The sequence below is a fragment of the Dendropsophus ebraccatus genome, chromosome 4 (assembly GCF_027789765.1).
Source record: "Dendropsophus ebraccatus isolate aDenEbr1 chromosome 4, aDenEbr1.pat, whole genome shotgun sequence".
Taxonomy (NCBI): domain Eukaryota; kingdom Metazoa; phylum Chordata; class Amphibia; order Anura; family Hylidae; genus Dendropsophus; species Dendropsophus ebraccatus.
Window position 1 is genome coordinate 10,263,938 of NC_091457.1, and position 22,931 is coordinate 10,286,868.

General features: G+C 46.3%; 1 protein-coding gene across 1 annotated transcript in view; it reads left to right on the forward strand.

The window, feature by feature from the left end:
- The window catches only part of LOC138789195 (receptor-type tyrosine-protein phosphatase eta-like), a 40,408-nt gene extending 17,937 nt beyond the window's left edge, over window positions 1-22,471 (forward strand). The window contains exons 10-17 of the mRNA XM_069967802.1: window positions 1,830-1,917; window positions 10,499-10,589; window positions 11,922-11,995; window positions 14,254-14,388; window positions 15,069-15,188; window positions 15,283-15,443; window positions 16,372-16,507; window positions 21,982-22,471. Of these exons, the coding sequence (XP_069823903.1) occupies window positions 1,830-1,917; window positions 10,499-10,589; window positions 11,922-11,995; window positions 14,254-14,388; window positions 15,069-15,188; window positions 15,283-15,443; window positions 16,372-16,507; window positions 21,982-22,194 (1,018 nt within the window). The 3' untranslated portion in view covers window positions 22,195-22,471. The remainder of the gene's footprint in view (window positions 1-1,829; window positions 1,918-10,498; window positions 10,590-11,921; window positions 11,996-14,253; window positions 14,389-15,068; window positions 15,189-15,282; window positions 15,444-16,371; window positions 16,508-21,981) is intronic.
- Window positions 22,472-22,931: the final 460 nt, after the last annotated feature.

Below are 22,931 nucleotides of genomic sequence, written 5' to 3' on the forward strand. Positions count from 1 at the left end.
AGTGTCTGGTAATGGAAACATCTGCTCCTACCTATCCTTTTCTGTGTCCGCCATTGGTTCTGATGCTCCGATTCCTCTGCTGTTAAGGTAGCAGTCATCTAACAGCTCGGAAGCTGACACCTGGCTGCACCTGGCTAAGTGGCTAGTCCTTCAGTTCCTCCCTTTCCATTTAGTGGACTCAGCACTTTTTAAGGACTCGATGGCTTGTGTCCAGCCAAGGTAACGTGTCCCAAGCAGGCATTACTTTGCCAAAATAGCAGTTTCTGCCCTGCACACCTACGTGCAGCAGAAGTTGGGCCAGTCATTAGGTCGCTTGGTCTGTGCTAACATGCGTGGAGCTCTAATTGCAGCAACTTGGCACGGCAATGTCACCTCCACAGGGCTATAGTGGGCTTTTCAGCTACACTCCTCCAGCTCCTTCTCAGCCTCATATACATCCACATTTCCGATTTCATACCATTGTGACATGGTTCTGCACCTGGTCAGCCTGGGAGAATGCAGCAACACCTGAGAAGAACTGCTGGGCTCCTGGCTGTCCCCTCGCCAACTCGAAATGGAAACCATAGTCACTGACAACAGGAGGAACATGTTAGGAGGGCATCAGGGAGGGCTGACCCATGTGTGCCAAGCATGGTGCATGTGTATAACCTAGTTGTCAACAGGTTACTGAACTACTTTAATGGACCAAAGAAACTGCAAACTTTGCACGCACTTCAGTCACTTCTATCGTGCAATAGAAAAAAGCGTTTTCTGGAACATCGATTGATAAGCAATGTTCAGATCTGGTGGAATTTATCGCTGCATACGTTGGCCAAATGGCCAGCTTTGATGCTCGCTGCAACTTTTAACATCTGTCACTGGCAGATGCTGTGGGACGTCTGCCACTTGCCACGTCTAAAGTACCAACTCTGCTCGTCAACATGAAGACTACAAGATTAACAATGTCATTCTTATGCTTCACGTGCTAGAGGGTGTTTTAAAAGGAGCAGCAGCAGTCAAAGTAGGCATTTAAGCCTGTTGTCTAAGTCTGATGAGTACTTTTTTTTATCTGAGGTTAAGGGTCCCTTTACACCCACAGATTATCTTTGCAGGAACAGACTATAAACAGAGAACATGTCATAAAGGAAAGACTGAGATTTCTCCTGTTTTCAAATCCATTCCTGGTTTTGGCTGCAAAAATCTGCCAGATATCTTGTTTACAGCAGCTGTCTCAGAAGGGAGGGGGAGGAGGAGGAGACAGAGAGAAAAGCTCACACACAGATTTTTGTGTCTTCAGCAGAAAGCAGTAGCTGGGAACTGGGGGAAGGAGACTGAATAGTTAATAACAAGTATGAAATTATTTGTTAGTCTCACAATGGGCAGCAACATATCAAAAGTTATGTTTGAGTGGAATACTCCTTTAATGCTCATATGCTTCCTGCGGCTAGAAGGATGGCTGGCAAGGCAAGGAGCCTATGGCTTCTCGCTCTGTCATTTAGAGAGCTGCATAATTTTACTGAGAGTGCTCATTACGAGCACTCAATGTTTAAGTGACAGACACAACAGGCAGCACTATGTGTCCACTTGGGGACCAGCCTGGGGGGAATGTGTCTACCCTCTGTGCCAGCCCCCCCCTTGTTAGTGGGCCCCAAGCCTGTGAGCCCCCCTTCCTTGTTTTCCCAATAGCTATGCTACTAGCAGTGGAGTTGTAGTCCCAACAGCAGCACAAGACTTCTTCTCTATTCTTTAAATAATCTGTATATGTAGGTAGTAGAGTTTAGGAACTATGGGAAAACACATTTACAGTACATAATAAACTGAATATGTTTCTGTTTTCAATTTTTTTCTAGAAAATACGGTACTAAGGTTGAGAACTATGAGACTTTCTTTGAAAAATTACAAGCAGATAACAGCAAAGGCTTCAAACACGAGTTTGATGTAAGTATTGAAACAATTGGACAATACTCATCTGGTGTAGTAAGCTGAACTTACATTTACATAGTTACATAGTTACATAGTTAATACGGTTGAAAAAAGACACATGTCCATCAAGTTCAACCAAGGAGGGGATGGATACAGGGAAGGGGGAGGGGTGATAGGTTCTATACATATGCATTTATATTATTTTGCTCTAAGAACTTGTCTAGGCCGGTTTTGAAGCCCTCTACTGTTTTTGCTGTGACCAGATCCTGTGGTAGACTGTTCCACAGATTCACAGTTCTCATGGTAAAGAAGACTTGTCGCCTCCGGAGATTGAACCTTTTTTTCTCCAGGCGGAGGCAGTGGCCTCTTGTCCTTTGAGGGGGTTTTACCTGGAACATCTTTTCCCCATATCTCTTGTAGGGGCCATTTATATATTTAAATAAGTTAATCATATCTCCCCTTAAACGTCTCTTCTCCAGACTAAACAAATGTAATTCTTTTAATCTCTCCTCATAACTAAGATGCTCCATTCCCCTTATTAGTTTAGTTGCCCGTCTTTGTACCCTCTCCAGCTCTAGAACATCCTTTTTATGAATCGGGTTCCAAAACTGGACGGCATACTCCAGATGAGGCCGCACCAAAGCTTTATAAAGCGGTAATATTATTTCCCTGTCCCGAGAGTCCATGCCTGTTTTAATGCATGACAATATCCTGCTGGCCTTAGAAGCAGCTGACTGACATTGTGTGCTGTTCTGTAGTCTATTATCTACAAGTACACCCAGATCCTTCTCCATCAGTGACTCTCCCAGAATAACTCCCCCCAGGACATATGATGCATGTGGGTTATTAGTACCCAGGTGCATAACTTTACATTTATCCACATTGAACCTCATTTGCCAAGTGGACGCCCAAACACTCAGTGTGTCTAAGTCATCCTGTAACATCTGCACATCCTCCATAGACTGTACTGTACTACAAAGCTTGGTGTCATCTGCAAAGATAGAAACATTGCTGTTAATTCCATTCTCAATATCATTAATAAACAAGTTAAACAGAAGAGGGCCCAGTACTGACCCTTGGGGTACACCACTTATTACCGGGGACCATTCGGAGTAGGAATCATTGACCACCACTCTCTGGGTACGATTATTAAGCCAGTTTTCAATCCAGTTACACATTAAATTTTCCAAACCAATAGACTTTAACTTACCCATCAGACGTCCATGAGGAACTGTGTCAAACGCTTTTGCAAAATCCAGGTACACTATATCCACAGCCGCGCCGCCATCCAGGCTTCTACTTACCTCTTCATAGAAACATATTAGGTTGGTTTGACAGCTTCTGTCCTTAGTAAAACCATGCTGGTTATCACTTATAATACTATTAGCCACCACATATTCCTGGATGTAGTCCCTTATAAGCCCCTCAAATAGTTTCCCCACAATGGACGTTAAGCTTACGGGTCTATAGTTACCTGGGGAAGTTCGAGAGCCCTTTTTGAAGATCGGCACTACATTTGCCTTACGCCAGTCCCTCGGCACAATACCAGTAAGCAAAGAATCACGGAATATTTCATACAAGGGAAGTGAAATTACAGAACTGAGTTCCCTAAGAACTCTGGGGTGCAATCCATCAGGCCCTGGAGCTTTGGTTACATTGAGTTTGTTTAATTTATCTTGGACCATATCTATAGTAAACCAGTTCAGTACATTACATGTGTTAGCAGCACTGGCCCCACCCACCTCAGTACTGGCCCCACCCACCACAGCTCCATCCTCTTTTGTATATACAGAACTGAAGAACCCATTAAGTAACTCAGCTTTCTCCTGATCCCCAGTTATTAATTCCCCGTCGCCATTATTTAGGGGTCCTACATGCTCTGACCTTGGTTTTTTTGCATTAATATATTTGAAGAATTTTTTGGGGTTTCTTTTGCTATCTATAGCTACCTGCCTTTCATTGTGAATTTTTGCTGCTTTTATTACATTTTTACAGGTTTTGTTGACTTCTTTGTAATGTTTAAATGCTACAGCTGACCCCTCTGATTTATATTTTTTGAATGCCCCTTTTTTCTCATTTATAGCCCTTCTAACCTCGGTTGTAAGCCATGTGGGATTGGATTTTAACCGTTTATATTTGTTACCCATAGGAATATATTTGGCAGTACAGTTATTTAATGTGGATTTGAAGATTTCCCATTTATTAGCTGTATCCGTATGTGACAGCAGCCGCTCCCAGTCTATGCCCTGAAGTTCTGCCCTTAACCCAGGAAAATTGGCCCTTTTAAAATTAAGAGTTTTTGCCCTCCCAACATGCTTTTCTTTTCTACACTTTAAGCTAAAAGTCACTATATTGTGGTCACTATTACCCAGGTGTTCATGGACAGTGACATCCCCAACCAGCTGTCACGGCCGCGGCGGCGTCCCGCGTTCCGGGCCGCCGCCGCGACCGCTTCCTGCCCCATGCAGCAGCCGGTGTCCATAGTCGGGGACCCGGCGCTGCTATCACCTCGGCCCCGGGGGGCGCCTCACCTCTCCCCGCTCCTGTCTCCCGCTGTGCCGGCCGGCGCGCGCGTCCCCGCCTCCTCGGGCGCGCGCGCGCCGGCTGTCTCAGATTTAAAGGGGCAGTGCGCTCCTAATTGGTAGTTGCACCTAATCACTCCCCTATAAATCCCAGCATGCCCTGTCCCCTGTGTTGGAGCCTCTACATGCTTCCCATAGCGTTTGGCCCAGCTCCCTGTTGTTCCTGTGTCCTGTCCGTTACCTGGTCCCTAGTCCCTGTTCCTGAGTCCTGTCCGTTACCTGGTCCCTAGTCCCTGTTCCTGGTTCCTGTTCCCCTGTCACTCCACCTGTTCCTGTGTCCAGCTTGTCACGTGCTCTCTCATCTGCAGACTATTGCCTGTGCCATCTCCAGCCACGCCTCGCCTGCCGACACCAGCAACCAAGCCAGGGGTAGCGACCTGGGGGTCGCCTGCCGCAGCAAGTCCATCCCGCCTTGCGGCGGGCTCTGGTGAAAACCAGCGGCCCCTTAGACTCCGCTCCCTGGTGAGGTTTGTGCCATCGCTGGTGCCGGTCCAGTGGATCCACTACTCCGGGCGTTACAGTAGGCTCCAACCATGGATCCCGGCGAGGTGCCTGATCTCCGTGATGTCGCCAGAGTGGTCACTCAGCAGGCGCAACAAATCCAGAAGCAGTCACAGCAGATCCAGCAACTCACTGTCGCCTTACAGCAGCAGACTACTGCCCAGCGCACACCACCTCCTGACGCTTCTTCTTCACTCCGACTGGCCCTCCCAAGCAAGTACTCTGGGGACTCTAAGTTGTGCAGAGGATTCTTGACTCAGTGCACCATGCACATTGAACTTTTGAGTAGTCAGTTTTCCACCGAGCGCTCTAAAGTGGCTTTCATCATCAGCCTATTAGAAGGTAGAGCCCTGGCCTGGGCCACGCCACTGTGGGACCGTGATGATCCAGTTGCTGCCAATCTCCGGGCCTTCCTATTCGAGTTTCGCTCCGTCTTTGAGGAACCTGCCCGTGCTTCTTCAGCCGAGACTGCTCTCCTCAACCTCTCTCAAGGCAGCTCCTCTGTTGGTGACTACGCCATCCAGTTCCGCACCCTGGCAGCCGAATTGGACTGGAACGAGGCCGCCCTATTGGCCACCTTCAAGAAGGGCCTGTCTAGTCGTGTGAGAGACGTGCTCGCTGCCCGAGACCTGCCTACCTCCCTGAACGAACTCATTCTACTGGCCACCCGAGTTGATACTCGTTTTTCGGAGAGGGAGGAGGAGGTTCGGCATGAACATTTTCTAACCCGTTCCCGTCGCCATCCCCAGCTGGCGCCGGTTTTCCAGAATCCTGACCTTTCGATGTCCCAACCCTCTCCTGAGATTCCTATGCAGGTGGAACGGGCTCACCTGACGCCTGATGAAAGAATCCGGCGCCTGGAGCAGAATCTCTGTCTCTATTGCGGTGGTTCCGATCACTTCCGGCTGGGATGTCCCCTACGTCCCCAAACATCCGGAAAATGCTCGCACCTAGGTCCGGTGGGACAGGTGTCCCTAGGTGTGAATGCCACCATTCCAAGTCTGTCTATGCCAGTTTCCATCCGGACTCTCTCAGGACGAAATCATCAGACTACTGCCTTCCTCGATTCTGGGTCAGCAGGCAGTTTTATTGCGGCAACATTGGTCCAAAGATGGCGGCTACCCGTGACCCGACTAGCCAGGCCCCTGTCTATCTCCTCGGTCACAGGCGAAATTCTTACCGACCGTGTGTACTACCAGACCGCACCTTTAGTCCTCCAGGTGGGTCCTTTACATCAAGAAGAGATATCCTTCTACGTCCTGCCCCATTCTTCCCCCGCGGTCCTCCTGGGACTCCCGTGGCTGCAAGAACATGCCCCTCAACTGGACTGGAGAACCGGGGAGATTCTCAGTTGGGGTCAGGACTGTTCCAACCAGTGTCTCAGGTCACCTCAGACCAAGTGTACTATGTCGTTTCCTGTCCCAGCCAAGCCTCTACCCGACCTACCGGCAGAAGACCAAGACTCGGCGGATGCCTTCTCTGCCGAGGTGTACCCTCTCTCCGTATCCAAGACTAAGGTCGTGTCCTCTCACCACCGGGAGAACTTACAGAAGGTCCTCGTCCACAGACCCACAGTCCCTTGCCATGTTTTACCGCCTGATCGCCTAGCACCAGTCGTCACCTCCTCGCTTCAGAGAGTACCCCCCGGTAAGACTCATGTTCACCCTGCGCTTCGAAGAGGTATTTTGAAGTGGGGTCATTCCTCGTTGGAGGCCGGGCACCCTGGAGTCCGTAAGACCGGCCAACGGATCTCTCGCCACTACTGGTGGCCTAGTCTGTTTCAAGATGTCAAAGACTTTGTGGCTTCCTGTGCCATCTGCAGGCAAGAAAGAGGGGGAGGCCAAAGGGGGGGGGTACTGTCACGGCCGCGGCGGCGTCCCGCGTTCCGGGCCGCCGCCGCGACCGCTTCCTGCCCCATGCAGCAGCCGGTGTCCATAGTCGGGGACCCGGCGCTGCTATCACCTCGGCCCCGGGGGGCGCCTCACCTCTCCACGCTCCTGTCTCCCGCTGTGCCGGCCGGCGCGCGCGTCCCCGCCTCCTAGGGCGCGCGCGCGCCGGCTGTCTCAGATTTAAAGGGGCAGTGCGCTCCTAATTGGTAGTTGCACCTAATCACTCCCCTATAAATCCCAGCATGCCCTGTCCCCTGTGTTGGAGCCTCTACATGCTTCCCATAGCGTTTGGCCCAGCTCCCTGTTGTTCCTGTGTCCTGTCCGTTACCTGGTCCCTAGTCCCTGTTCCTGAGTCCTGTCCGTTACCTGGTCCCTAGTCCCTGTTCCTGGTTCCTGTTCCCCTGTCACTCCACCTGTTCCTGTGTCCAGCTTGTCACGTGCTCTCTCATCTGCAGACTATTGCCTGTGCCATCTCCAGCCACGCCTCGCCTGCCGACACCAGCAACCAAGCCAGGGGTAGCGACCTGGGGGTCGCCTGCCGCAGCAAGTCCATCCCGCCTTGCGGCGGGCTCTGGTGAAAACCAGCGGCCCCTTAGACTCCGCTCCCTGGTGAGGTTTGTGCCATCGCTGGTGCCGGTCCAGTGGATCCACTACTCCGGGCGTTACACCAGCTCAGCGTTGTTAGAAATAACCAGATCCAACAAGGCATCACTTCTAGTTGGCTCCTCCACAAACTGGCCCAGAAAATTATCCTGCAGGAGGTTAAGAAATTCCCTCCCCTTTGTGGTTTTAGCTGAACCGTGACCCCAATCTATATCTGGGTAGTTGAGGTCCCCCATTATCACTACTGTTCCCTCCCGGGCAGCCCGCTCTATTTGTCTATTCAACTGGCCATCTACCTCCTCAGTAATGTTGGGGGGTCTATAGATTACACCAAGAATAATTTTTTCCCTCTTTTCCTCCTTCTGTAGTTCTACCCACAATGCTTCCACATCATCACAGTCATCTCCCACTATTGCATCTATTACACTCACTTTAATATCATTTCTGACATACAGACATACTCCTCCTCCCCTTCTGCCCACCCGGTCCCTTCTGAACAACGTAAATCCCTGAATATTGACAGCCCAGTCATGTGAGGAGTCCAGCCATGTCTCAGTCACACCAACCACATCAATGGACTCCTCCAGAACCAAGGCCTCTAGCTCCCCCATCTTGCTGGCTAGACTTCTGGCATTAGTAACCATACACTTTATATTACCATCGAGTTTAACCGCTTCATTATAAGAAATGGGATTTATTACTGTGCTGTGGCTACAATCATCCTCACTGTTCATCCGCAACATATGGATCTCCCTATCCACTGCTCTTATCCTCCCCCCACAGGACCCTTCTCCTCCCTCCTCATTGTTCTGTCCCCTCTTTAACCTATCTGCCACTACATTACATACTACATTGTCCTCCCTCCACATCCCTAGTTTAAAAACCCCTCCACCCCTTCTAGGATTCTCTCCCCCAGCACAGCGGACCCCCTTCCATTAAGGTGCAAATTATCTGCGGAAAACAGATTGTACCCCAATGAAAAGTCAGCCCAGTGCTCTAAAAACCCAAACCCTTCTCCTCTACACCATGACTTGAGCCATGCATTTAACTCCCTAAGCTCCCGCTGTCTTTCCTGCGATGCGCATGGCACAGGCAGTATTCCAGAGAATACCACCTTGGAGGTCCTTCCCTTCAACTTAGCACCTAGTTCTCTAAAATTATTTTTAATAGACCTCCACCTACCTTGTATCCTGTCATTGGTTCCCACATGGACCACGACAGCTGGGTCATCCCCAGCCCCCCCAAGTAATTTATCCACCCTTTCCACCACATGCCGAACCCTGGCACCAGGGAGACAGCAAACCATTCGGTTGAGGCGGTCTTGGCGACAAATTATTCTATCCGTCTTCCTGATTATAGAATCCCCTACAACCACTAGCTGTCTAGGCCTACCTACAATACCATCCCGCCCACTACTAGTTGGACTGTTCCCCCGGCTGTTAGGGAGAACAGGTTCCACTAGAGCTGCCATTTCTGACACGGATGCCCTTGCATCATCACCTAACTTGGCAATTTTGCTTGGGCATATAGTAGGAGAAGTGGCCTTCCTTTTCTTGGATCCCTTACTGGTCCCTCTAACTACATTAACCCAGCTACTTACTTGGGCCTCCTGATCTATATCACCACCCTCCATCTCTAACCCACTAACTTCCTGCTCAGTGAGCCGAAGTTCCCTCTCAAGGTGGCCAAGTTCCCTCAGTGTTGCAATATGCTTCTCCAGATCTCTAACTCGAGCTTCTAGATGGGCAACATGCTCACATCTGTCACAGCGGTCATCACCCTGGAACACCTGCTCCAGTTGTGCGTACATGCAGCAGACTGCGCACTGAATGAATCCTTCCATCCTGCTAGCCATCATCCTCAGTGCAACAAAAACAGTGAAAAAGAAAGAGATTTAGCACTTACCAGAACTTGTAACTCCTTCTTTCAACTCCTTTTTTAAACTCCACTTATTTTCAACCACTTGTCAGCAAGCACAGTGAGCAAGCACACACAGTGAGTGCTGAGCCTTGATTTAAGCACCTGAGATCAATTAACCCCACCCCCAGGTGCAGAGCAGACCAGAGAAAAAAAAAACTGTTTGGACCTGTTTAACTAAGCAACTATGGCACTAGCTATCTATGCACTGCAGCAATGCACACCACACAATTGCACAAAAACAACAATATATCAGTCACTCCAAACCCACAGAATCACCAACAACTCCTTTTTTAAACTCCACTTTTTTTTTACACGTTTTTTTTTCTGTGATCTTCATTTGGCAACATTTTACCATAGACATGTGACTGCTGAGGTCATAGTCAAGATGGATGGGTTTTCTAGCACTAGCATTTCCTAGTACTATTACTTGTGACTAATGTTTGAGCCCTGCAGCGTTGTACCATAACCTGCGCAAAAGATACACTGCATAGAAGTCAGACGGAATCCCAGACGGAGTGTATACACATAGTATACGCTCCAGCTGGGATCCCTAACGGCCGCAGTAAAAAGTGACATGTCAGTTTTGTGTAGCCGCTATTCATTGAACACCACTGACTGTTCACACAATGGAAAGTGCATCTGCGGCCGCACTCTCCATTGTGTGCTATGGTGAATTGGGATGCAGGCGCACACTGACTGCTATCCGGATCATCTTCACAGACACCAGCCGTTCTTTGACACGGCCAGGTCAAAGAACGCCAGTGTCTTACATAGTGTGAACCCGGCCTTAAAGAGTATCTGTCCTTTAACATGTTGTGTCTACATTTTTGATTGGCCGAGGTGGCAGTGTTCAGTCCCCTGCTGATAGATAGAACAGGAGAGGAAAATCACTCAGCTAAACACTTCTCTCCATCTCGCTGCTCATTGAAGGAGAGGGACTCTATGGAAAGTCTATGAAGCTGTCCTGAAGCGAGATGGGGAAAGAAGGGTTTTAATATCCAGACCCCAATGATCAAAACTTGACATATTATTGGTATAAATTTATATGTTTTATTAAAAGATATAATTTTTGGCTTGTTATGTTTTTTATTTATTATTTAGAGTCTGCAGTCTGTAGGTGCTTTAGAGTCAAGGTCTGTGGCACTTCAAGCTGCTAATGCGGAGAAGAACCGCCAAGATGGAACTTTTCCATGTAAGTTACCACTATCATATTGACACATATAAGCTATGGCTAAATTATCTAATGTATCCATTCTGTACACATAGGTTCAATTTGTTCATATTACAGTCCCATACACACTACATGGTTTTTTTGAATGATGCATCCACAAAGCACTTCTTTAACCTCTTAAAGAGGTACTCCACTAAAGAAACATTTAACCCAGTTTAATTCCCACTTATAATCTAAATCGGTGTGAAATAGGTTATTACATGAATTGGGCCGTGACTTACACCCTGAAGCTGCTGAAAATCCTCACTTCCTGTTCCATTTTGTCTCCACTCCTCTGTAGTTCCCCTCCCTTCTGAAACCAAAGTTACATGATCTCTGTCTTTTCTGTTGCCTGGCAAGCTGTAACACCTAATCTGTAATCCCGCCCACCACTGATATTACACCAATCAGTGAGCACCTGGCCAAGGGGTGGGGAAACAACAAAACAGTGACAGCCTCCTGAGCACTATAGGGGAAAGAAGAATCAGTTGTTTCATCTCTCATTCTGTTTCTAATCAATTTATGCAAATAGATAGATAGATAGATAGATAGACAGACAGATATTTTGTTTACAGTGTAAAGCAGATGCATACTGAGCCAGTGATGGGCAGATACTACAAGATGAGGCAGATGCTTGGCAGCTAGCTCTGAGGTGCAAAGCCTGCTGGGAAATGTAGTTTCCTGGCCGGCAACATCTTGCATATAGACCAGCTTTTAGAAACACTTTTAACTCAGGAATGGCAGCAGCCAGAGAGATGGTTGACAGCTCAAAATACTCAGGGGGGCTTGGTGAGTATGATTAACTAGGTTTAGGAGCATTTCATGTTTTAGCTCTTGGGTGGAATACCCCTTTAAGTACCAAGTGAACTTGAAATAAATAAACATTTTTTCGCACGTGGCGATACTAAATGTGTACTTTTTTATTTTTATTTTGTTTCAAAATGTATTATTGTATTGGGGGCCGATGGGGAATGAAGGGACGATTCTCCCTTCTTGTAGCATTGTAGGTGCTGCGATCGCAATGATCACAGCACCTATAGGGTTAACTGACGTCATCCGGGCTCGGCCCGGATCTGGGCAGTTGCGGCGGGTGCCCAGCTATCACTGACATCTGGGCCCTGAGCATCCTGCGCCCGTGTCATCCCTGCCACGTCCATCTGCCAGAAAGGTGTGCAGAAATGGACGGGCCAATACGTGATTATGTAGGAAGGGGCTAATGTTGTTGTTGTTATTATTATCTGTATTGTAAATAACATTATTACTATTATCGTGTCCAACTGTATTTTTTCATTTGTCAATTTTTTTTTATTATAGATGATAAATCTCGAGTTAAGTTGTCAACCCTGGAAAACTCCTCCAATGGTTATATTAATGCCAATTATATTCCTGTAAGTCACATTTTTGAGAATGGGTATTTGGGAAAAAAATTAAAAATAATATTTGAAAAGGGTTAACCAAGGTTAACCCTTTCCTAATTCCCTTACCTGTCCTTAGTTGGCTGTCCTGATCCTCTGGGCTGCCAGTCTTCTTGCTTCCTATGACATCCAGGTCCTCTCTTCTTCCGGTCCGTTGACGTTGGCTGAAGGGATTCGGGCGCATGCGCAGTGAGAGTCTGGTAATTCTCCGTATTCATACTGCGCCCGACTCCCCTCCTTCTCATTGGCAGCACAGCACTGAACCCTGACTGGCTGGCTAGTGAGTACCAGCCAATGAGGGTTTAATGCTCTGCTCAACACCCTACAAAAACCCAGCCCGTAAGGGCCTATGTTTTTATAGCAATGGTGTTGGCTCAACATCCCCACCTCGCCCCTTTGTTGACCGTGAAAACATCACTGCTATGTTTTCTGGGGAAAGTAGTTTACTGTGAGCAGTGCCGTTTACTTTACTCACAATAAGACGCTGTTTTAAACTACAACTCCCAACATTCCCGGCCCCCAATCCCCGCTCCAGAGGAGCGACGTTCATGTAAACACCCAGAGTGAGGGTCCCTGGGGCCTAAAGTAAATTACCACGGGGTTGAAGGGGGACATGTCAATTCTTTGTGCGAAGAGCGACGGAAGTGGAGACGCGTGAGGCCTCCCATAGAGACACTCTGGTACACTGAGGCAGGTAGGATTTAGCGGCGGAGAGCACATACACTAAGGAAACAAGCACAACAGAATGTAAACAAAGCTGTATTATGACAGGAGAAGCTGAAGAAAATAAAATATATGGGGAGGTTTGTCTGGGCTTTGGCAATAAAGTTGGATGTTTTTTAGACTAGGTTAATAATCTTGGAAAACCTCTTCAACACCTCCATTTTCACAATACGCTAACATCGAATTGTTTGTCTAACTGGGCAGGCCATTCTAAGACTAGAGCGCGCGGGACCCGGGGAGGAAGACAGAGCGGAGGCGAAGCCCGGACAGGTAATGTATGGTGCAAGGGCTGCAAGGACATTGGTAACGATGTCCCTACAGCCGTCGCTCAACGATCATTGTGCTGTGGAATAGGCCCAGTAAACGAGCGGCTGATACTTGTTCAGTGTAATAGCACATGTTAAAAGATCAGTGACTGTCTGCAGAGCATCGCTCCTTATAATGGGGACAAGGGCAGCAGACCAGTGCTGACTTCAATGGGCCAGCCGAACGATCTAAGGATAATTCGGTCAGCCTCTCCAGCTGCTCCCCGCAGTGATGTCTCGTCTCGCAAATGGTGGGCTGAGCAGCCTATCACTTAAGAGACTGGGCCAGAAGAAAGCGGGAAAAGGCTGCAGGACACTAGGAGAGAATATGTAAGCATGAACTTTGTTATTTTTTATAAAAAAAAAAAGCAAGGGCTGCAGTTTATGGGTTCGGCATGCAAGTGACAATCTAGCAGATCAGCGCTTGCTAACTTGGAAATGTCGACCATAAGGATTAGGGCTACACAAAGACTTAAGTTGCACAACATGAAGATCACAGTGTCGCACTGTGACATATCATTTAATGACTAGACTATTAATGTGGTTACAACTTGCAATGTAGTAAGACTATAATGCAACAGTTGCCCAAACTCTTAATTTAATGGATTTTTGGCCACAGCTTGTAAGTCACATGTAAATTTTCTAGTAGTAACCTCAGTTACCATGTAACCCACTTTTGCCTTCATTTCTTTTTACTGGTATTTCACAATGGTAGAAGACTGCAAAATAATCACAGAAATATATTGGTTAAATAATTTAGATGCAATCTGCTGTCATGTGACGCAGACACTGTGTGGCCCTAGTCAGCAACATAATTTAACCCATTGCAACTTCTGCCACAGCCTCCATCTCTAGACTCATTTACATGTGGTATAGGGACCATTGGCCTGCCTTAAGTATTAGTGCCCAGGTGCAACTTCTGTCTCTGCATCTCCTATAGCAGAGATGGGGAACCTTTAACCCTGCAGCAAAACTACAATTACCATCATGCCTGGACAGAGAAAGTTTGGGCTCTTGCTGTCCAGGCATGATGGGAATTGTAGATTTGCAGTAACTGGAGGACCGCAGTTTCCTCTTCCTGCCTTTAAGCATCAATTGTAAACCTAAATGACTCCATAGTGTTATAAAACCACAACTTTCCACTTCTTTTTTTTTATCATTTTCCTACATATTTAACATTTATTTTCCCTTTACCATCTCCAGGGATGCAAATCAGAGAGAGAATATATTGCCGCTCAGCATCCATTACCGGGGACCATCAGAGACTTCTGGCACATGATTTGGGAGGAGCGCATCAACACTATTGTAATGCTGTCACATCACCTAGAGAATTACAGGGTACAGTCATACATCTGCATTCTGACATTCTAATATTTTAGGTCAGGAAATTTTTACTTAGCATTATAATCCCTAAAAAAACAAATAGAACACAAGTGTAATATAAATCTGCATGGAAATTAAAGTAACTTTGATAACCTTATTGCAACTTTTTTATATTGCTTCAATGCATGTACAATGATAAGGAGAAAAATGTTCAACTATTTAGTGTCATCTCCCATGTAGACCTAGGTGTGCCCATGCTAATAAAAACAAACACAGTCTATGCAGTCTGAGGCTGGGTTCACACTACGTATATTTTAGTCAGTATTGCAACCAAAACCAGGAGTGGATTAAAAACACAGAAAGGATCTGTTCACACAATGTTGAAATTGAGTGGATGGCCGCCATATAACAGTAAATAACGGCCATTATTTCAATATAACAGCCGTTGTTCTAAAAGAACAGCAAATATTTGCCATTATATGGCGGCCATCCACTCAATTTCATCATCCTTTGTGTTTTTAATCCACTCCTGGTTTTGGTTGCAATATGAGGACCACAATACTGACTGAAATCTACATATACTGACTGAAATATACGTAGTGTGAACCCAGCCTGATCCTGTAGCCATACTTTAGTACTTCCTGCTAATATACCAAATGTTAGTTGAGAATAAACTAAACTTGGATGTATTTTAGGAGCAAGAGGAGGAATACTGGCCAAAAACAAAAGCTAAAACATTTGGCAACATCGTAGCACTTTTTATGTCTGAACAAATCCACAATGACTGGACTATCAGAGACATTATGGTGACAAATGTAAGTGGCCAATATACTGATAAAACTGTAGTATCACATAGTGTAGTGTACAAATAGTGTAATATAAAATACATCATGTGTTTTTCCTTCTCAGGTTAAGAACAAAGAAAGTCTTCAGATCCGGCAGTTCCATTTCACAGAATGGCACGAGAGCTGTGATATGGCTGGACGAGTCGCGCTAATACAGTTTGTCCATTCGGTTCGGAAATACAGAACAAAAAATTCTTCAAACAGTCCCACCCTGGTGCATTGCAGGTAGGAGGAATAACTTTATGCAAGAGGTTCAATCCACACAAGTCTTTCTCTTCCAAGGCTCCATTGAAGAGGAGGAATATTGAATCCACTTTAAATCTTAAGGGCCCTATTCCACGGAACGATAATCGGCCCGATTTGGCCGATTATCGCTCCGTGGAATAGAGACAACGATCAGCCGATGATTATCTGATCATTGATATAGGTTAGGACCTATATTTGTCTGGCGCCAGCCGCGCACCGCTACGTGGAATAGCAGTGCACGGCCAGCAACTGACGATATACATTACCTATGCAGGGGCAGGGCTCCTCTTCTTCTGCTTCTCCCCGGGTCCCGGGTCCATCGCGCTCCAGCGTCAGGGCGGCCTGTCTCAGCTGACAGGCCGCTCAGAAAATAACTGGCCGTGGCGGCCCCGACCAGTGATTGGCCAAGTGGCCTGTCAGCCGACACAGGCCGCCCCGACGCTGGAGGAGCACGCGGGACCCGGGAGAAGCAGGAGAAGAGGAGCCCTGCACCATAAATAGGTAATGTATACTAGTTAAGCTAGGGCTGCAAGGACATCAGTAACGATGTCCCTGCAGCCCTTGTTTAACGATAATCGGGCCGTGGAATAGGCCCAGTAAACGAGCGCCGATCTAGCAGATTGGCGCTGGTTTATCGAGCCCCATCGGCCCGTGGAATACCACCCTAAGAGAAGGAACTACAGAGGGAGGAGGTAGTAGGAACAAGCGGGTGCATGTGTTCCTATTAAGCCTTAGTGATCGCATGTTAAAATTATAGCTTTACTACTGCTAAAAATTTCCAAGGCCTAGCCATCGTCTGGCACATAATTATCAGCTGTAGGAAGTACAGAAAAGAGGGATAAGAAAGATTTCCAAAAGTGTATTTTACGTCCCCCTTTTGTAATACGGAACATGACTTCTTCTCTAGGACCGGCACTGGAAGAACCGGAATCTTCATAGCTCTTAATTGTCTTATTGATCAGCTGGAACGTGATGACAAGGTGGATGTTTATGGCACTGTCCATAAAATGCATTTACACCGACCCCTGATGCTGCAAACGCAGGTGAGTGTCAGGGACCTTTTATATGGAACGATTAAATGTGACATTAGCAGCCACACAAAAGATCCAATCAGCCGGCAGATAATGTGCTTGTTTGTTGGCTGATCCCGGGCACTTTTACACTGGTCAATTATCAGTTTAAAGGAGTGTTTCTAGGATTGTTTGTTAGCAATAATCGGCCCCTGTAAAAGGACCTTTAGTGATATTTCTACAATTAAGAAGGTTCTAGATCGAGATCTGATCACTTAAAGGGGTTGTCTGAATATTAGCACTTATTCTCTATCCACAAGTGTATGATCTCAGAGAGGGAAACTGCTTACAGGGGACCCCGAGTCTTCAGTTGGAGTGAAGTGGTAGTCGGGAGTGTGCACAGCTGCTTCATACATTGTCTGTGGAGCTACCAGAGATAGCTGGGGTTTGTACTATGATATCCTGGCAGTTTTGATAGACAATACACATATGACCACTATTCCGATTCAGCGCAAGACTTGAGGCTATGTTTTTATATTCACAGGGTGTTCCAGCAGTTGCATACACCCCATAATCATATTGCCCATGGTTGCATTCAACCATTTTTAAATCATTTAGTGTCAGAAAGTTATATGCAATTTCAACTTACTTTTATTTAAAAAATCTCAAGTTTTCCAGTACTTATCAGCTGCTGCATGCATTAGGGATTGGTGTTTTTGTTTTCAAATAGACAAAGGGGGAGATTTATCATACTGGTGTAAAGTAGAATTGTCTCAGTTGCCCATAGCAACCAATCAGATTCCACCTTTCATTTTTCAAAGAATCTGTGAGGAAAGATTAGTGGAATCTGATTGGTTGGTAGGGGCAACTAAGACAATTCTACTTTACACCAGTTTGATAAATCTCCCCCAAAGTCTTTGGCCAGTTCGTCCACAGCTGGTACCTTGGAGGACGTAGACACAGGCACCAGAGGATGAGGAAGTCATGCATAGACAATAAGAAATGGAGATGCACCTGCAGAGCCCCAATCCAGATGGTTGTAGGAGAATTCTGCCCATGGAAGCAGACTTGACCAGTTGTCCTGACAGGCAGAAACAAAATGGCGGAGATCATTTCCAAGGATATGATTGACTCTCTTGACTTGCCTGTTGATCTGCGGATAGTAATCCGATGAAAAGTCTAGCTTCACCTGAAGTTGGGAACCAAGTGCATTCCAAAACTTGGAGAGCAATTGATATCCCTGGTCGGGAACAATATGCTGTGGCAGTTCAGCAAAAACGGAAGATGTGCTGTAGGAAATCACTGGCAAGGCGGGAAGAAGGCAAACCGGGAAGGGATACAAAATGGGACATTTTTGAAAAATTTTTTGTGACTACCTGACTGTGTTGTCTGCTGAAGGAGGAAGGTCGGTGACGAAGTCCAATGGGTAGAGGCTGGAGCCACATAGCCCTTGACATTCTTGAAAAGACATTTTTTCTGGATTCCGGAAGGCCTGGTGAACAAAGAAGCATGACCCCAATTCAGATTTCTCCTCCTAAGTGATGGGCGCACATAGGTCTTCCTAGAAGGAACATTCTGTAGAACCGAGGTGGCCATAGAAACTAAGTGTTCCAGAGGAATGATATGGAGAGGGGTGTCCTCTTGATCAAGAACATCAGAGACCCGTGAGAGAGAGCGCATCAGCCTTCAAGTAGTTTTCCGCCAGTTGAGAAATCTGCAAAAAGAAGAGAGAACATCTGGTTTGCCTGGGATTAAGGTGTTGAGCTGTCCGAAGATAAAGAAGGTTTTTATGGTCCATATAGGTGTAAATGGGATTATTTGCCCCTTCCAAGAGATGGTGCCAAACTTCCAGAGCCAAATTGATTGCCAGTAGTTTTTTCAGCATGAGAGAATGCCTTGGACAACAAACCACACGTTCTAATCTTCCCTGCAGGATCCTTTTGGGTGAGAAATGGTGTATTTCTGCTGACAATCTTCTATGTTTCTAACTAAATATTCAAACGCAAACAAAAACTAGCAACAATGCCAGATACCCGTGATATAGAGGTCAGACACAGGCACAGATTTATAAGCTTTTTATCACGACTTAAAGGGGTTGTCCAGCAAAAATCTTTATCTTTCAAATCTCCTACATTGCCTAGGTGTGAAAGTTTCCCAGACTCTGTCGATGCTGAGGGCAATTTATGCGGTCAGGGCTGGCACAATAAAGACATAAAGTTCTCTTTTCCACCTTTGTTAGGTGAACTCTCTCCACTTGCATGGGCTCCTCGGGATATGGCTGGGGCTATGGAGAGGGCGGCTTTTGAAATGCTGGTGCCAACCAGAATGTACAGCAAGGAAAGACCAATTTACATTCCTAATGGACCTTCTCCTCTTTCTTGGAAAACATCAATCCAAGTAGCCAGATGGCAGCGTATAGGAAGTATAAGGAGACTGGGAATGAAGCTGACAGAGAGACGTATAAAAGTATACAGAAGGAGGCAAAGCAGATTATAAATGCTGCTAAAGCCTCAAAAGAAAAAGAAATGGCAAAATCTGTTACTGCGGGGAATAAAACCTTCTTAAGATATATAAGTGACAGGAAGAAGAAGAATGGCTGCAGCATTACAAAAATAAGTAATGGGGAGAATACGTTTATTGATGGAGATAAGGCGGTCGCTGACTATTTGAATAGTTACTTCTGTTCAGTGTTTTCAGAAGGTGGCCGTCACAATCACAGGATGTTTGGACACAGCATTGCCTCCAGCTATATGGGTTCGGCTCCAGTATTTTCAGAGGCTAAAGTTGCAGAGCAACTTGCCCCTTTAAAGCTGAATAAGGCGATGGGTCCAGATGGGATCCATCCCAGGGTTCTTAAAGAACTCAGATCTGTGATTGCTGCCCCCCTGACAGATCTGTATAACCAATCCCTGCTAACAGGAGATGTCCCCAATGATTGGAGAACAGCCAATGTTATACCAATCCACAAGAAGGGGAATAGAGAAAAGCCCAGTAACTACAGGCCAGTGAGCCTGACATCTGTAGTAGTGAAAATGATGGAAACTCTTCTAAAAAAGAAGATAATGGATTACCTAAGCATCAACAATTTGATGGATCCAAACCAGCATGGCTTTACTGAGGGCCGATCATGTCAGACTAATCTTATTGATTTCTTTGATTATGCCACAAAAGTGCTGGATGAAGGTGGTGCTGTGGATATCGCCTATCTGGACTTCAGCAAAGCCTCTGATACAGTTCCCCATAAAGAGCTGATAGAGAAGTTGGAGAAAATTGGACTAAATCCCTGGATAGTTCAGTGGATTTGTGGTTGGCTGAAGGACGGATATCAGAGGGATGATGGTAATGGTGTATATTCCGAGCAGAGACTGGTTACAAGTGGTGGCCACAAGGGTCTGTTCTGGGTCCTATTCTTTTTAATATGTTTGTAAGTGACATAGGAGAAGGGTTGGTAGGTAAAGTTTGTCTGTTTTCTGACGACACAAAAGTGTGCAATAGGGTGGATATTCCTGGAGGTGTCAGTAATATGGAAAATGATTTAGCTTTGCTAGATAAGTGGTCCAAACAGTGGAAATTGAAGTTCAATGTTTCCAAATGTAAAATAATGCACTTGGGGAGGAGGAATCCTCTATCCGAGTATCACATCGGCAGTGCTGTGTTGGAAAAGACTTCAGAAGAGAAGGATTTAGGGGTAATGATTTCTGACAGCCTTAAAATGAGTCACCAGTGCAACCAGGCGGTGGGGAAAGCAAATCGTATGCTGGGGTGTATAGCTAGAGGTATAACCAGTAGGAAGAGGGAGATTGTGATCCCGCTGTATAGAGCTCTGGTGAGGCCACATCTGGAATACTGTGTCCAGTTCTGGAGACCTCACCTAAAAAAGGACATTGATACAATAGAACGGGTCCAAAGACGGGCTACAAAAATGGTGGAGGGTGTGAGGCATAAACCATATCAGGAAAGACTTAAAGATTTGAATCTGTATAGTCTGGAGGAAAGACGGGAAAGGGGGGACATGATTGAAACCTTTAAGTATGTTAAGGGACTAAATAAGGTTCAAGAGGGAAGTGTTTTTAGTAAAAAAAACTGAGCTCAAGAACAAGAGGACACAGTGAGAGGTTAGTTGGGGGAAAGATCAGAAGCAATGTAAGGGTACAAACCCACTTGACGTATTTGCTGCGTGAATCAGTCTTAAAAATAAGCAGGCAAAACGCAGGTTGGCTTTATACAATTGTTCTGCGTTAAAATACGCAATTGCGTATTTTTGAAGCGTGAAGCTACATGCGTTTTTCGCACAGGTTGTTAACAACATATGCTTTGCTAACAACAAGCTTCACGCTTCAAAAATACGCAATTGCGTATTTTAACGCAGAACAATCGTATAAAGCCAACCTGCGTTTTGCCTGCTTATTTTTAAGACTGATTCACGCAGTAAATACGTCAAGTGGGTTTGTACCCTAAGAAAATATTATTTTACTGAAAGAGTAGTAGATACCTGGAACAAACTTCCAGCAGAGGTGGTTGGTAAATCTACAATAACAGAATTTAAACACGCCTGGGATAGACATATATCTATCCTAAGATAATAAGAAAGAAAATACTAAAAGGGCGGACTAGATGGACCCAGTGGTCTTTTTCTGCCGACAATCTTCTATGTTTCTATGATCAAGTCGTTCAAGGAGGATGGAAAATCCTGGCTGAAAGGCACATCCTTCACTCGACTGGAGAGAACCTTTTTGAAGAAGGTGACTAGAGAAGTATTATTCCCCTTGCTACAGGTTGAGGAGGGTAGTCTCTGCAGAAGATGCTCATAAAAGATCCTCAAACATGCATTGTAACTCTGACAGGAAGGCTTGGAGATTGGCAGTCACTGTATTATTTCGGTCCCACAGAGGTGTAGCCCAGGCCAAAGCTTCCCCTGAAAGGAGGCTGATGACAAATGACACCTTGGAACGTTCTGTGATGAAATGATTGACCATGAGCTCTATATGCATGGTGCACTGCAAAACAAAGCAGGCGTAAATTTGGTCCTAGGGGGGATGCTGTGGCAATGGAGGTGAGGGAGGTGCAGCTGGGACCTGTTGAGCTGTGAGGAGTTGCTGCAACATGACAGACAACTGCTGCAGTTGCTGTGACTGCTCGGTAGTCTGATGACTCTGCTGGGCAACCACTGTGGAGATCTTGCAGACATCAAGCACCTTGCCGGGATCCATGGTTGGAGCCTAGTGTAACGACTGGACCACTGGACTGCTGCTAGAAATGGCGTGAGCAGCACAAGGGAGCGGAGTCTAAGGGGCCACTGGTCTTCGCCAAAGCCCGACACAGAAGTAGAGGAGCCCGGAGGGCCTGTGGTACGGCAGCGTCTGGGACAAGGGGTAGCAGAAATTACAAATCTGCATAACTTTCTGACACCAGTTGATTTAAAAATATTAAACATTTTCCTCCTTAATACTCCTTTAGGTTTTGATTTAATGTGCACCAATTAAATATGTGCCCCCCTGCCATTCTAGGTCCAGTACATGTTTCTGCACCGCTGCACTCTGGACATAGTCAAAAGACAAAAACGTCTGCTCTCCAGTCATTACTACCAGAACGCCAATGCAGAAGTGTTATATGAAGATATTCACGCCACAGATTTTTCCATATCACAAGTCTTGGAGGCTGAGGAGTCCTATGCACAAAGAATTTCTGCCTCTGAGAGTGATGACATTATATTTATATAATAAAAGGTTTGTTATATGATAGAAACATCCAAGATTGTTGGCAGAAAAAGACCACCTGGTCCATCTAATCTGCCCAATTAGTAATTTCTTTCTTTTTATTTTAGGATTTCACATATATCATCTACTAGTCTTTCAGTAAAGTAATATTTTCTTGTGTTGTTTCTAACCTTTCCCCCAACTAACCTCAGACTGTGGCCCATTGATCTTGTAAAGCTAAATCATTAAAGGGGTTATCCAGCGTGGGGGCACTTTTTTGGGGGGACCTGGTAATGTTTGGTAATGGGGAGGAGGTGGCTGAAATAAAAGACGTCCACTCACCTCCCCGGTTCCAGCGGCGGCTCACTCATCGCGGGGCTCCAGTCCCCGGTTCCCGGCCGCTTCTGGGTGTCTGACGCCGCCCGAGACGCTACGTCTCAGGGCTGCTCAGCCACTTAGTGAAGGAGGCGGGGGACCGAGCGGACTTCACACGGATCTCGCCTCCTTCACTGAGTGGCTGAGCGGCCCTGAGACGTAGCGTCAGACACCCGGCAGAGGCCGGGAACCGGGGACCGGAGCGCCGCTGGATAACCCCTTTAAGCATATTCAAAACACACTATTGTGTCATTAGAAAACAGACAAACCTTACCTACTGATACAAATGCTATAGAGACAGCACTTCAAGTGAAAGCAAACATGTTTTTAAATTCACATCCTACTACACGACGTTTCGTCTGATCCTCCTCTTATGTCACTATCCC